The sequence below is a fragment of the Phalacrocorax carbo genome, chromosome 2, assembly GCF_963921805.1.
Source record: "Phalacrocorax carbo chromosome 2, bPhaCar2.1, whole genome shotgun sequence".
NCBI classification, from domain to species: domain Eukaryota; kingdom Metazoa; phylum Chordata; class Aves; order Suliformes; family Phalacrocoracidae; genus Phalacrocorax; species Phalacrocorax carbo.
Genome location: NC_087514.1, coordinates 132,644,592 through 132,660,640, shown reverse-complemented (window position 1 = coordinate 132,660,640; position 16,049 = coordinate 132,644,592). Strand labels below are relative to the sequence as shown.

Here is a 16,049-nt window from a genome sequence, read left to right as displayed (position 1 = left end):
ACAGCATTAAGCTGTTCAACACCTTGTTATCTGTGGAATTAAAATTGGAAAAATCATACAAAACACACAAACAGAAAATTTACACTAAAGCGCAGTTTTGGCTGTCACAGCACTGTCCAAAAAATGGCAACTGAAGCATCAAATATTTTGGCCAACGTGTTATTTCTGGAAGAGGGGCAGCTGCAGCCGCCGAGAGAGGGAAGCAGTTGCCTCTGGTTCATGTTTGTTTCCCTTATACTAAAGAAAATGGAACTTTCTGCTAAGTAGTAACAATGAACCATGTGGGCCTAGCAGCCAGAGAAGGAAGCTGAGTGACCAAGAAGCATTTGTTTTACAACTATATCCTTGAAGAAGAACCGAGAGGCTAGTGAAAAGGAACATCCTGCCTTGGAAGACACCAAAAGCTGGCTAATATATAGTCAAGGCGGACAACTAACTGGGATGTTAATAAGAACTGAAACCAAGTGTTCTTTAGTTGAACTATCCCCATTATAACAGTAAAAATCACCCCCACAGACCAGAAACCCCCCTACAAGACCCTTACTCTCTGACCATGCGTGGTAAATTTAACGGTCGCCCAACTCACAGCGCCCCCAGGCGACGCCCACGGCCCCGCGCATGCGCGCCCCCCGCCCGCCACGTGACGAGCCCCCGCCCCTCCGCTCTTTGTTTACCCCGCGTGGGGGACCGCGCGCTGACCGATGGCGTCAGCGCGCCCCGCCCCTCGTCCGGAGGCCGCTTCCGTCGCGGACGGCGTCGCTCTGGTGTCGGCGGCGCGGCTGGGGCCAGCCCCGCACGCCCCCTCCCCTCCCTCCCGGTGCCGAGTGTCGGGGGCCGCCGGTCGCCGCCCGGCAGCTGGCGGGCGCCTCCCCGGCGGCGGCGGCGCATGTGCCCCGGCGGGGGTGGCGGGGCGGCGGTGAGGGCCGGGGAGCATGGCCGCTCCCGGGTCGGAGAAGAGCAGCAAGAAGAAGACGGAGAAGAAGCTCGCCGCCCGGGAGGAGGCGAAGCTGCTCGCGAGCTTTATGGGGGTGATGAACACCATGCGCAAGCAGGTACGGCGGCGGCGGTGGGGCCCGGGGCTGGCGGCGAGCCGCGGGCGGCCCGGCGCCGTGTGAGGCGCCGCGGAGCCGGGCGGATCGGCGCTCCCCGGGGCTGCCCGCAGGCACAGCCCGCTCCCCGCCGAGGCCCGCTCCTCGGGGCGGCGCCGCCGAGCGGGCGGAACGCCGGCTGCGGGAGCCCCTCCGGCGGGCCGCGGCCGGAGGCCGCTCCCGAAGCCCTGCCCTACGCCGGGACAAGCGTAACGAGCTCAGGTTTTTATGTGCAACGGCTGTAAATTGGTGGTGCTGAAGGGAGAAGACACGGTGGATCTGCTTCGTTACCTAATAAAACCTTGCCTAGGGTAGTACTACGCTGTAGTCAGGGCAGAACCTAAACTGCGATTGATTGCTGAGCTTTTTCCAGCTCTAGTACTCACACAGCCCTTTTCGAACAGAAACCCGAGGGGAGTAAAAAGCTGTTGCTGCTGAGCTTTAACCAGGGACTTGCCCCTGAGCAGATCGGCTGTGTACCCCCGTGAATGCCAGCGTAGTGAAGCGGCAGCGGGAGGAGGGGGATGGCTGGAGCCAGGGTTCAGTTTCACAGGTAGTGTTTCTTCTTGTGCTTCAAAGCCAAACGCATCTGGCCATCTCATTAAGAAGCCAGTGGCCGTGTAGGGGGACGGTGGCCTTGTCTTTACAAATTCTGACTTTTTTTTTGGCAGATCAGATCCCTAGATCAATAGTCTAATGATTATTAAAGGTGACTCTTCTGTCCAGCGGTAGAACAAGAATGGTAACCAAAATTATAATCATACAAATGAATTTCAGTTGAGCTGTCCAAACTGAAAGAAATGCTGACTTAAAAAATTTTTTTTCCTCCCCTTAAAAAGCTCAGGCTTCTGGTACAAGAGCAGAAGGATGATCTCTCTAACTCCTTACATGTGAAGAAAGCTTTCTTTTCAGAGGAGGAGCTGGCTTGATTGTGGAACTATGGTTCATTTAAAAACAATGATGTGGAGCCAGAATTAAAGCTGACTCTGAAGCCAGCTGTTAAAGAATGGTGGGGGCTTCGTACTTGGCACTGTCATGCGTTGTATCTTCTAGAGTTTAGCTGCTTGTCTCCCAGTGTTAGTCTTGCCAAAGGCTCAGTCCAGCTTTTAATGATGTGTTTGTCAACAGTCTGGGTCCTGGCCTAGCAAGTGATACCAGAGTGTTGACTCTGCTTTTCTCCAGCTCTTCAGCCCTGTTCTTCTCTCACTAATACACAGTGAGTTGTGTTGCTGCATAAGCCATTTCATGCAACTGAGCTCCTATGTATGAAAACCCAAATTGGTTGCAATGACTTCAGGTAGAGGAGTTAAGACTTAAAGCCTATAATCTGCTCTTTTGATGTAGGCTTCTATTCTAATTGGGTAAGCATATTCCAGGGCGTAGCTCATAACTCAGTTCATAACTCAGCTCATCACTGTTTAGCTCATACCTCTGTTGACACAGGGGTGTCAGGTGCTGTTATGTTTTGTAAGTTGGTAGAGGAAATATTACCCTCTTTTAGATGTATGTACAGCCCCTAGCGCAGGGAAATCACAGTGCTTTACCGTGCTACTACTCTAGTATGTGGTACCATGTTGTTCTGTGTAAATGCCTCATCTTTCAGTATAGTAGAGTGCCGACTCGCATCTACTTACAAGTTGCTCTAAACAGGGAGAGGAAGGATCAGGATTAAGTGTTGTGAAATCTGTGTGCCCTTCTGATTCAAATTTCAAACTCTGTTATGCCTGGGGAGGTGCAACTCTGAATTTTGCTTGCTGTCAGAGTTCCCTGGAAAATTCTAATCTGACCTCAGATGGAAGCTTTGCACATCCTGATGGCTTCAGAAGTTCTTGCATAGTTCATGACACTCATGCTCCTTTTAGGAGCTGTTTGTAACAGGAGGTTAACAGGAGGGGCAGGGGTAGGTGCGATTATGTAGGATAAAATTAGGAAGTCAGCAGGAGCCAGAGGAAAATATGGTAGTTCAGCTGATTAGTTATGCTAAAGTTTAGGAGGATGTATAGGCAGCTCTTTCTTCTTGTATGTTAGTAAGTCAAGGGCTATGCTGTGGTTATAAAACCTAAATATGATATGAGTTAAAAATTTCCTGTGATGGAAATAGCAACATGCGTATGGAGCCCTAGCTATTTAAATGCATTAGATTAATGCTGTGGAAAATGGGCCAGTTGGAAAGTACAGCCAATTTTAGAGGCTGCTTTTTGTGTGAGCTGGGATCTAGAGGCATGAGTATGGGGGTTTAGAGTAAACTATGGACATACGTGCACTTAGTAACATGTTGGGGGCAAGTATGTTTAGTGTATGGGGGACTTCTTGCTCATCTCCAACATGGGATGGCCCATGTCTTTGTGCGTTTTACTGAGCTATATGACAGCATGCGCATAAATCCTTTGTTGCAACTTTGCAGCTGAGTGGAGGTCAGCCAAGAGTGAAATAATTGAGAATGAAGCTGGGACAGAGTCGCAAGGTGTTGCTGAACCTGTTATTTGGAAGGTGAAGTGCTCTAATGCAAGCTTGCGCTCGGGTGTGTCCTTTGGTTGATGTAACACCAGTCGTCTGTTGCCTCATTGAGGTGACCCAGTAATGCCAATAGGTCCTTCTAAAAAGAAGTACAGAAATCCTCAGAAAAGCATTAGCTGAAATGGAACAGTCACACCCAGAAACATCCCAGGGGAAGAAATTAAAATGATGGTCCGTTTTGGTTGACAAATATTTCTTTGCGCACCCAGAGAGGCCTTAGAATATCTGAGGTGCTTCAAATGCAGAGCTGAGGCAATGAATGTATCTTAGAAACGCAGCGTGGCATTCAAACAACAGTTGCAAGTCTTGGCAAAGCTTGGCCGCAGGATTTCATGGTATCTTGTACTGCTGGTTCCTGACTCTTGTTTTGAACCAGATGTGCTAGGAACTTCAGCTTTAAAGGATTTCTGCTGAAACTTTTCTCAAATGGTCTCTTTTTTTGCTGTTTCAATCCTAAACGGTTTAAAGCTACATGTGTACAAAGGAAGCTGTATGTCACCCTCCAATCTAACTTCTAATTAAAACATTTTAAAAAATGTATTATTTTGTCCAAAGCATGCTTCTACGTGTCCTTTCCTTCAAGAAACTAAAAAATATGTTTATCTGAAGGGGCTGCAGATATGGATTATCAGCCTTGTTAGGTGTGCCCTAGGTAATATTGTCTGTGTGTGGAAAATATTCTCATGTGGTTCTAAGCAAGTATACACTCCCCACAGTAGAAATGCTATTTTCTGGGGTTAGTATTGGGCTGGTTGTCAGTAGCTGTTTCTTAAAGTAGCGCCATGAACTTAAGGTAGTAGTTGAAAATTAGTTCCTGTTTTTAGGGAGCGGTGCTGCTCAGCTTTTTCTTTCTTAATAAAGAGTGTGTTATAATTAACTGCAGTATGGTGTGCACTTATTTTAATCAATATTTTCTTAGAAAGGATACCAAATTGTATGGTTTTATTACTCAAATTGTGTGGTTTTAACCCAATCCCTTACTCTCCTCTGATGTCTCCTGACAACTTTTATGAGTACTGTCACTTTCCTTTCTCCTAGTGCATGACAGCTCACATGTAGGAGAGAAACGAACTGCTTCATACAAATAGCAAGCAAATGAGAAATAAAAATAGATTATTTTGTCTGGAAGCTAGTTAGTTGCCCTTGAGGTGCGACCAGTCAAACCCTTCCATAGAAGTGGTATTTTTGGGATACAATTCTTAAAAATGTTCCATTGAATGCTTTGAACTTGCTCATCACTTTCACTCTGGTTGGGCAATATGATGGCATTCTTCAGATATGAGGCTTCTATGAGTTTTTTTGAAAATCTGCAGCTGAGTAGAGAGAGAGACACTGATTGATGAAAAGGGTGTAATGTAAATGCAGCCCCTGATAGATACTGCAGAGCCTATGTTATTGGAGGCTATGTAAACTCCACAGGAAAAAATTTAATCAAGAGTGGGTGTCTTATTCATGACTATTCTTAAGGTACAAATTAATGGGTAAACTGAACTTTGCTAGTTCTCCAGGTTACTGAGCTTAACTTTGACTTTAGAAAACCTTGTTATTACATAATACTCCTGTTGTGTGGATTGAGAAGCAATGAATTTCCATAAGCTGGTTTTAAAGAAATATTGCTGAAAGATTTTTTTCAAAAATTCTGATCTTTGTGGTTTTTTTGTCTGTTTTTTCCTGTGATTTAGAAAACTCTATGTGATGTCATTCTTATGGTTCAAGAAAGAAAGATCCCAGCTCACCGTGTTGTACTTGCTTCAGCCAGTCATTTTTTTAACTTGATGTTTACTAGTAAGTCTTTTCAAAATTGACTGATTATAAACTTTCGTTATGATATCCTGTTAGACTTGTGGCTGGCAAGCTGTTTATTTTATGGAAGTGATTAATTTCAGGGATAAATAAAAGTGAAGATTTCCTCATTTTCTGTCCTTCCATTCATCTCTGTTCACCCTTCCTCTCAACTTCCCTTTAATTCTGTTTTGATCCAGTGTTGCTTCATATGTAAGCTGTCTTATTAATTGGGGCCCATACACTGTATCAGAGCTGGTCTCCCTCCCTTAACCTGAAAATTGGAAGTTCTTATTCCCATGACAGAATTTGTCTTCCCCATTGCTTCCCACCATTAGGCACTGCCACATATAAAAAAAGCCTTTCAGAAGTGTAAATATTCTTGTAGTTATGCTATCTTTACAAATTCAGTTATGCAGTATCGATCTTACTTTTGTATGCCTCATCCATGAATTGTAAAATTACTCTGCTATAAAATACACATTAAAGTCAAGTAGAAGTAAAATAACTGCCTTCCAATGGTCAGCTTTTAACTGGCTGTGGGCAAACTTACAGTGCTGTGCCTGGATGTGGGGAGCTTGGAGCTGTCTCTTGGAGCTTGAATGCAAAAGTAGCTTTTGACAGTGCAGCATGTGCGTCCTGGTTTTAGTAATGCTAACTTGGCAGTCTGCACTCCAGTCAACAGCTGCTATGACCTTTTCTATTTAATACATTTTATCATAATTTACGTAATAGAAGCACGTGCACGTACCAGTTACCATCTTTGTCCCACTGCCTTGTTTCCTTCTTGACTTGCATTAGTAATCCTGGGAAAAGAGCAATTAACTGTGTGTAGTTTTTAGCAGGTTCCCACTTTGTATAATCACTTTATTTTTCTACTGTTTGCAAAATGTACAATAACAAGAGTGGTTTATTGATGTAGTTTGTCTTTTAATCTATTTGCAGCAAATATGCTTGAATCAAAGTCCTTTGAAGTGGAGCTAAAAGATGCAGAACCTGACATTATTGAACAGCTGGTGGAGTTTGCTTATACAGCAAGGTAGTTTTGTTATTTGAAGCTGAACCTTTTTCTAGGAAGCCTGCCAATTGTAAATGATAAAATCTTAAAATAATGCTTTTATGGTTCATCAATTTTGTTACCATTACAATTCTTTACTTTGTTTAAAGGCTGATGTGACTAGACCTTCTATCCTTCTTCCCGTTTCCTTTTTATTTAATCAGTAGGAAGCCCTACAGACTAAAGAGTTGTAGTTGTCTCCAGAAAGCAATTCAAAGCACTTCAAGCTTTTGACTTCAGTGTTGGAGTCAAATGATATTTCCCATTTTTCTGAAATTCAGGCCTTTACTGATATCAGCAGGGTTTCTCTTTATGGCCACAGTAGCTATCACACAGAACCATTTCCATGAGTTATACCTTCAGCTCAGGACAGGCAGGGTGGATAACTCTTCTGTGAACAGAATTTGGGGGTTTTGGGGTCGGTTTTTTTTGGTGGGTTTTTTGTTTGTTGTTTTTGTTCGTTGTTTTTTTTTTAACAGAACTTGTGAAGGTGACTGGGATTTTAAACAGTACTACTTAGTCAGCTCTCATGACTGATGGATGTCAGGCCTTTCATCTTTGCACCAATGGGTTTAACTCTTAGGAAGGCTTTCCCCTTTCTTTGGGAGGAATATTGTATACTCCATCAGTGGTGAGAGACAGTCAGTGTCAGCACCCCAGCCATATGCTTGTCTCCGGTGGTGCCCAAGCTCTTGTCTGTGGGCTCTGTACCTTTTCTTGAAGCACTGTTGGACTGGTTGTTCTGCTTGTGTACTCTGGGCAAATCAGCCAGAGCAGTCTTGATGGTTAGTTGAGAGAGATTTTGCTGATGCCTGTTTGGGAGTAGGAGACTGTCAGAAAAAACATTCTGCTCGTTTTCTGGTTTGTGAAGGTGGCTAATCACACAAGTCAAAGCAATAGTAGGGTACTGCAGAGGGCCTGTGTTAAAGGCTTATTCTTCAGAATCCAGGACTGTTTACCTTTTGCCCTTCCTCAGTAATGTAGAGCAAATGAAAGCAATTTGGAAACGTTGGAAGGGAGGTTGTGTCTTCAGACTGTGTGTGAAAGATTCTTGGGCAAATAGCAGGGAAATAATATTGCCATTTATGTGAATTGGTGTAAGTTGCTTTTTTTTTACTACAACAAAGCAGGTAATTTTAATGATGCTAATCTTACACCTTGTTTTGCAGAATCTCAGTTAACAGCAATAATGTCCAGTCTTTACTAGATGCAGCAAACCAATATCAAATTGAACCTGTGAAAAAAATGTGTGTGGACTTTTTAAAAGAACAAGTTGATGCTTCCAATTGTCTTGGTAAGAGAAATGCAGACTTAAATTTACTGTTTATTTTTTAACTTTGCTGTTCCTGAAAAATATAGTGTTGTCTAAAAGACAGTAATATTTGGCTAAATCCAGGCATGAAAAAAATAATTTTGCTCTGAATCTGAACTGTTGTCCCTTGCTGTAGGCAAAACAATCTGGCAGTTGTCTTCACCACTCTCAGGGGCACTGACTGTGCTAGGTCTCATGCCAGCTTGGCAGCACCCTGGAGCTTCTTGTTTGTTGGAGAACCTCAGTTGTTGAGTGAGGTGGAGCTTTCAGTTGTTGTACTTGGAGACAAAATTCGAGACTTGTAATTTCTACAAAACTAGCATATTTTCTAAAAGTATGAACAGGATAGGTTCAGGTTACCTTTGGGTTTAGTTGCTTTTCATTTTGACTGAAATCTATGAATGTCGTCTGTGCAGGTTTGATATTAAATATATTCTGTAGCCCTAATGTGAGCTCGGTGTTACAGGAAAGGTAAACGAGAGGAACTAAATGCTTTTTCAAGATTAATATTTGGTGCATTTTATTTAAATCAATTAAAGGTAAACTTGTTTATAGGGTTTCTTATTGACATTTGCCATGTAATTCTCCTAGTAACATCTCAATCATGTTATAGATCAATAGAAATGCTTTGCAGAACATCTGAATTATAATGATACAACTGACACTTTGGTGCAGTACAGCTGTGGCTCTGAAACAACTGCTGGAAGAAAGATATTACCTTCTAAGGAAAATGCCACTTATGCTTGATTTGAGGCGTACCCCTTCCACTGGTTTCTGTTAACTAGAAAATTAATTATGGTCTCTAATATTTGCTGATGTTGCTAATTTAATAATAAAAGGGAGATAAAGGTTAAATCTATTTTTCCTTAAGGTATTGTTTACAAATTGAAATGTGTTCTCTGCAGACTCATAGGCAAGTCCATAGTTCATTTTTTTTTAAAAAAAGTGTATTTGAAAGGAACCATGCCTTATTCTGAATCTCTTGAAATTTTGTGAAGAGGTCATACGCTCAGATTTTATCTTTCTGGTTTGCGTTTTACTGCTTTGAGCAGCTTGGGCTAGTTGCAGCCCATGGGTCGGTGAGTTGGTTCAACCCAGCTTCCCATCTCCTCCATAGAAGGAGAGGAAGACTGTAGCATGATGAGCAAAAGTTGCTGCTGAAAAGCTCTGTGCTTACCTGGTTTCTAACAGGAAGTTGGAAATGATGCTTCTCAGTAACAGTTGGTATTTATACCTTTATTCCAACCTTCTGCCCTTGCAACAGCATCAACTTGATCTTTTTGTGTTGGTCTGCAGCTGACTGTGCTACCTGTACAGAAAAGTCCCAGTTCATTGTGACTCTTGAAGGAAATGGGGCTTGCTTGGCAGCTGCTGCTGCACAAGCAGGTTGGGAGGTCATACATAAAACCTGGATCCAGTTTCTCAAGCTGTTCTGGTTAGACTTTGTTACAGTGATGTGGCTCAGACCTGGTTATCTGCCTTGTAATGAGGAAGGAAGCAGTGAGGAAATAGTGCTGGAGAGAGAGTTGACACAGCAAGTGCTGCTGGTCTGACTCTGCAGTTAGTTTGGTAGGGATAAGCTTGTACTTATTGCAGTTTGTCTTGAGTTGCAGATGAGTTATGACAGCATGTGTTTTAAAGAGAATATTTATTACCATGCTTTTTTTTTAAACTGGGGTTGCAAGTATCAGTGAAATTACAGAAATTTTATTCTATTTTAATGTATTAAAGGTAGTTGCAGTTCAAGTTTTGAAAGGCTTTTTTCTTTTTTCCTTCATAGGTATAAGTGTTTTAGCAGAATGCCTAGACTGTCCAGAACTGAAAGCCACTGCAGATGACTTTATCCATCAGCATTTCACTGAAGTTTACAAGACAGATGAGTTTCTTCAGCTTGACGTTAAGCGCGTGACACATCTCTTGAACCAAGATACGTTGACAGTGAGGGCAGAAGACCAGGTGAGATCTCTGTTTCGTACCAGCTAAGAGCAGTGAACTTTTATCTTCTTTTAATCAAGAACTGGTTTAAAGTATCTCACTTCTGATCTTCCTACAGTATATCATGCACATAGTGCTTGCTAAATTGTAGCATAGAAGATGCATCCTAGCTTGGTCAAAACCAAATATTAATGAATATCCACATTTCAAGTGTGGTTATTTTATGTGTTTCAGCAAATTAGGAAGAAAGAAGTCATAAAGGGAGTAAGCAAAACAGTTTCCTAAAGGTATTGACAGTGATGGATTGATGGAATGCCCTTATTTAGGAGTGGACATAAAAAAAGTTTAAGTGGCTGAAAGGAGCCTGGAGTTTCACTCAATTAAAAGTTGTAACCTGTGGTACAAATTACATTCACAGATGTCCCATTTGGGAAGCTTGATTCATCTTACAGCACAGCCCTGAATGCTTCTTTGCCAGCTTATTCTTCCTACTGGGGGAAAATAGGAGGAGTATAGGTGTGTCTGCACTGCAGCCCAAAGAGGTGATTGCAGGATGGTTGTAGCTGCTGGGTGGTACTTGTAACTTCTCAGTCAAATCCACTGAAACCATACTGAAATCTTGCCTTTCTAGCTATGCTGTTCCAGTGCTTGAACTAGGTAATTTAAGTTTGTTTGGGTATTTCGTCATGAATTGACTCATACCTTTGAAGTGCAGCAGAGGGATCTCATAGTCAAGATGGTATGTGTATCCATTTAGATATGGATGTTTTCCTGACTCAGAAGTTTAGCTTTCATAGAATTAATGCATTTCCTTCAGTGTATCTCTTGCAGAGAAAAGCTTCAATTTAAAATAAGAATTACTAAGAGTGGGGGATAATATCTGGTGACTAGATGTTGTGGTTTAATCCCAGTTGGCAACTAAGCACCACACAACTGCCTGTTAACTCCCCGCTGTTGGGTTGCGGGAGAGAATCAAAAAGAGTAACAGTGAGAAAAGTCCTGGGTTGAGATAAAGACAGTTTAACAGGCAAAGTAAAAGCTGCACATGCAAGTAAAGCAAAACAAGGCATTGATTCACTCCTTCCCATGGGCAGGCAGGTGTTCAGCCGTCTCCAAAAAAGCAGGGCTCCATCACATGTAACGATTACTTGGGAAGACAAATGCCATCACTCTGAATGTCCCCCGCTTCCTCCTTCTTTCCCCAGCTTTATATGCTGAGCATGATGTCATATGGTATGGAATATTCCTTTGGTCAGCTGGGGTCAGCTGTCCCAGCTGTGTCCCCTCCCAGCTTCTTGTGCAACCCCAGCCTGCTTGCTGGTGGGGTGGGGTGAGAGGCAGAAAAGGCCTTGACTGTGTGTAAGCGCTGCTCTCTGTTATCAATACTGTTTTCAGCACAAATCCAAAACATAACCCCATACTAGCTACTATGAAGAAACTACTCCAGCCAAAACCAGCCACTGGAATATGATAGTTCACAGAATCACAGGTTGGAAGGGACCTCAGGGGTCATCTAGTCCAACCTTTCTAGGAAGAGCACAGTCTAAACAAGATGGCCCAGCACCCTGTCCAGCTGACTGTTGAAAGTCTCCCTGGGGAGACTATTCCAAGTGGTTGACCTTCTCACTGTGAAAAATTTCCCTCTGGTGTCCAATCAGAATCTCCCCAAGAGCAACTTGTGTCCATTCCCCCTTGTCCTCTCCACATGACTCCTTGTAAAAAGGGAGTCTCCATCTTCTTTGTAACTACCCCTTAAGTACTGGCACATGGTGATGAGATCCCCTCTGAGCCTCCTTTTCTCAAGGCTGAACAAACCCAGTTCTCCCAGCCTATCCTCGTATGGCAGCTTCCCAGTCCTTTGATCATCTTGGCGGCCCTTCTCTGCACCCCTTCCAGCCTGTCCACATCCTTTTTGTATAGCAGGGACCAGAACTGTACACAGTACTCCAGGTGTGGCCTGGCAAGCGCTGAGTAGAGTGGGATAATGACTTCTTTCTCTCTGCTGGCGATGCCCTTTTTGATGCAACCCAGCATCCTGTTGGCCGCCTTGGCCGCAGCAGCACACTGTTCGCTCATGTTGAGCTTTCTGTCCACCAGGACCCCCAGGTCCCTTTCCACAGAGCTGCTCTCCAGCCAGGTGGATCCCAGTCTGTGCTACACTCCCGGATTATGTTTTCCCAGGTGCATGATCTTACACTTCTCCTTGTTGAACTTCATAAGGTTCTTGCTGGCCTGCTCTTCCAGCCTATCCAGATCTCCCTGCAGAGCAGCTCTCCCTCCTGGAGTGTCTACTTCCCCACTGAATTTGGTGTCACCTGCAAACTTCATCAGGCTACACTTGATGCCATTATCCATATCACTTATAAAGATGTTGAATAATATTGGGCCCGATATCGATCCCTGGGGGACTCCACTAGTGACAGGTTGCCAGTTTGAGAAAGCTATTTACCACCACCCTTTGGGTGCGGCCTGTCAACCAGTTCCCCACGCGCTGCACAGACCACTTGTCTAGGCCATAACGCATCAGTTTCTCCAGGAGGAGACTCTGGGGGACCGTATCAAAGGCCTTGGAGAAGTCCAGGTAGACAACGTCCACCACCCGCCCCATGTCAACCAGGCAAGTCACTCTGTCACAGAAGGCCACCAGGTTTGTCAAGCACAATCTGCCTTTAGCGAAGCCATGTTGGCTTTTCCCAATCACGTGCTTCATTTGACTTGTGATGGCCTCCAGGAGGATTCGTTCCGTAACTTTCCCAGGGATTGAAGTAAGGCTGATGGGCCTCTAGTTACCCAGATCCTCCCTGGAGCCTTTCTTGTAGCTAGGGGTAACACTTGTCTTCCTCCAGTCCTCTGGGACATCCCCTGTTCTCCATGACTTCTTGAAGATTATGGAGAGTGGCCTTGCGATGATGTCAGCCAGCTCTGTCAACACCCTTGGGTGGATGGCGTCAGGGCCCATTGATTTGTAGGGGTCAAGCTCCTGTAGTAATTCATATGCTAACTCTTCTTTCACTGATGGTGGGTCGGTGTTTGGATCAGCCAGGAATTTCTTTCTCAAACCCTGGGACCCAACAGTGCTGTAAAGACAGAGGTGAAGGAAGTGTTGAGGACCTCTGCCTTTTCAGCACTGTTGGTGATTGACTCTCCTGTTTAAGAGTGGGCCTATGTCTTCCTTCTTTTTCTGCTTATGGTTGACATACCTGAAGAAACCTTTCTTGTTATTTTTGACCCTTGTCTTAGCACCGACCTTCAGCACGCTCAGGATCCCAACCTCCACAATATTATGATTGCTGCTGCCAAGGCTATCACTAACCGAGATATTACAAAGCAGATTTTCTCAGTTTGTGAATAGCAAGTCCAGCAGTGCCTCATTCCTGATTGGCACATATAACATTTGTATGAGGAAGCAGTCCTCTACGCTTCCTACTTGGCTAGTTATAAGTATAATTGAGTTTTATGTCACAGTACAACATTCTTGCCATGTGCTGAGAAAAGTTCAGGTCACAGCATAACATTCTCAAAGCTGAAAATGTTGTTTAGCTTGCAGCCAAAATGACACTTGGGAGTTTACGTTCTTGAACTTCTGTTGGTAAGGTAGGATGGCGTGCTTTAACTTGGCAGCACTGTAGAAGTCTTGTGTAGGCGGCATGGCATCGTTAAAATTCCCGTAGGAAAGTGGCAGTGTGCAGTATGAAACGGCAGAATTTTGCCGCTGATAGTAAAGGAATCTTATTTCTCAGGAGTACTTCTAGAAAGTTGACATTATATTCTAACTTTTGTATTGGTGTAAAGTGGATTTACATTTAGGGAAAAAGAAGGAAGGTACCTTAAATTACTGGCTGGCCTATTTTTCCTGCATGCAAGTAAAGTATGTGTTGATGAAGGGATACAAGGTTCCTTTCCCAGTCATTCTGTTGAATTTCCTTAGCTGATGGAATTGAGTCTTAAATATGTTTTTTATTTATTTAGTCCCCCTTGCTACCTGGTCATTTTGCAGGATTGTAGCTGAGGGTTTAACAGTTCTTCTGAGTAACTCTAATTCTGCCATTAAACGTCTTTCCACATTATATATCAGTCACTCACCACTCATCACTGTGATCAGTTTCAGCTCTAAGAGTAGGTATTGACTGTGCTATCATTTGTAATGAAGTTAGTGCTGACTCTGAAGTGGCAGCATAGGAGATAAGCTTGCTATGTCTGAGAGCAGCGTTGAAGTATTTTAGTACCTAGGTAAGATTGGACTTTCATTTCATTTCTTCCTGACCCAGAGAACAATCATAAACAGAGTAGATTTCTTGGTTACCTTCCCTGTTCTGTGTTCCCTGGCCCCTAACACAACCCGTTATCTTTTCCAGTACAGAGGAGATGGAGAGGAGGCTCTCTGAATGGTAAATTTACAGCAGTCTGCAGCTAAAAACTTTAATTTAAATGGTCCCCTAAGACAGAACAATAGCAATATATTTGGAGCCCCTACACTATAATTTGATAACAGAAGCAGTTTGTCAGCTCAGGAGACTATACCAAGTAGAAGCTATTTCAACATCTCTGGTGAAGTATTACCTGTGTTTGTGATGTGGAGCTCAAAGCATACCTTAACCTGGTACAGGGATTACCCACGTTAATGTGAATTGCAGATTCATACCTCTCATTTGGAAGAAAAGGAAAAAAATAGCGTTTGGGGTTTTTTTAAAGCTTGTAGATGGGTTTTATTCTGTGGTTGTACATTTGTTTTTACTTCATGTCTGAGCATTGTCTTTTAGTGTTTCGTTGGTTGTTGGGGGGGGGGGGGGAAGTTTGGGGGCGGGGCAGGGTAAGATGGTGATGGATCCCCACATACTAAACACTTAGTATAAGTTAACCTCCAACAGGCAGAAGAATCAATTTGGAGCATTAAGCTTGTTATTTGTCTTACTGTGTGGTGATGTACCTTATCCTCTCCTTTTTCTCTCATTTAAGGTTTATGATGCAGCAGTCAGATGGCTGAAGTACGACGAACCAAATCGCCAGCCGTACATGGTTGATATTCTTGCTAAAGTCCGATTTCCTCTTATATCAAAGAACTTCTTAAGTAAAACAGTTCAGGCTGAACCACTTATTCAGGATAACCCAGAATGCCTTAAAATGGTGATCAGTAAGTTGACCTCTAGCTGAAATCTTTAATGTTCTGTATAATTAAAAAAATGTTGTGGAATTTTTGAAAATCTCTTGCTTTAAAATGCTCTGACAAAATTGTCACATTAAATTAATGTGTTCTCTCTACGATGCTGCATTTAATTGAAGTTGGATTAGCAGATTACCATGTAAATAAAACCCAGAGTGTTAGTGTAGATCTAAAAACCAGTATGCAACTGTTTTCCTCCAGTCAATGAGCAAGGTTCAAATTATATATGTTGGTAAGTATTTGCTGACCATTAACATCTCAGTCATACTTCTTGTGTGACATGGAGTTGGGTGCATTGTTTAGGAAATAAGGATTTTTATTTGCCTGGTTTTAGTGGCTTGTAATGTCACTAATATTTTTGCATTCTTTGGAATGTTTCTTAGGAGAATGCTTATTTTCTTATACCAGTTTTAACTAACACCTTGCATTGTCAAGCTAGGAACAAAAGTGAGGGGTTTTCACGAGGTACAATGCTAGAGGTGCCTTTCTTGTTAATCAGGAACTAGGGGGTGAGGAGGCAGGCATGGTTGACTCCTCATTGCATATAAGCCCTTTCTTTTAATGTTAGTATTGTCCTCTTTAGGCTCCCAGTTCTGCCATTCGTTTTCTCTGGGTTTGCTTCCTTTTGCCCATTTCAGTGCAACAAACTTAGTTGCTTGTGTTAATATTGGCTAAATGAGCTGATCAATAAATTGGTATATAACATGAGTCCATATCCATGTCCTGTTTTCACTATTTCTTGTTTTCAATTTGAAATAGAGTGTAAATCTGGATGTATGCATCCGTCCTCATGTGCTGCTGTGCATTATTCCCTTTTAAATCAAAGCTGTATAGGTGTAATGTAGAAACTTGGTTTCAACCCTTTTCACTCCCTTCCCCACCACCCCGCCCCACCCCTGCCTCCGCAACATCCCTTTCCATGTATGAGCTACACCGGATCTGCTGCAACAGTTGTTGTCTTCTTTCCAGGTGGGATGCGATACCATCTGCTTTCCCCAGAAGACAGAGAAGAGTTAGTGGAAGGTACGCGACCAAGAAGAAAAAAACACGATTATCGCATTGCTTTGTTTGGAGGCTCACAGCCCCAGTCCTGCAGATATTTTAATCCAAAGGTAATCGTTACCTCAGAATGCATTAAGATTCATTGTTTGTAATCTTATGTGTTTTATTTGCTGATCATATTAACTAAGACATAAT

The 16,049-nt window shown here is 43.1% G+C and overlaps 1 protein-coding gene across 2 annotated transcripts in view; it reads left to right on the top strand.

The window, feature by feature from the left end:
* The first annotated feature begins 700 nt into the window (after window positions 1-700).
* Window positions 701-16,049, top strand: part of KLHL7 (kelch like family member 7) — a 27,773-nt gene continuing 12,424 nt past the window's right edge. Inside the window, exons 1-8 of one of the 2 annotated variants that reach the window (XM_064444437.1) lie at window positions 701-1,052; window positions 3,493-3,578; window positions 5,288-5,390; window positions 6,333-6,426; window positions 7,614-7,738; window positions 9,537-9,712; window positions 14,648-14,822; window positions 15,822-15,964. In XM_064444437.1, coding sequence (XP_064300507.1) covers window positions 887-1,052; window positions 3,493-3,578; window positions 5,288-5,390; window positions 6,333-6,426; window positions 7,614-7,738; window positions 9,537-9,712; window positions 14,648-14,822; window positions 15,822-15,964 — 1,068 coding nt within the window. In that variant the 5' untranslated portion in view covers window positions 701-886. The remainder of the gene's footprint in view (window positions 1,053-3,492; window positions 3,579-5,287; window positions 5,391-6,332; window positions 6,427-7,613; window positions 7,739-9,536; window positions 9,713-14,647; window positions 14,823-15,821; window positions 15,965-16,049) is intronic. The other variant, XM_064444439.1, reaches the window with a different exon arrangement.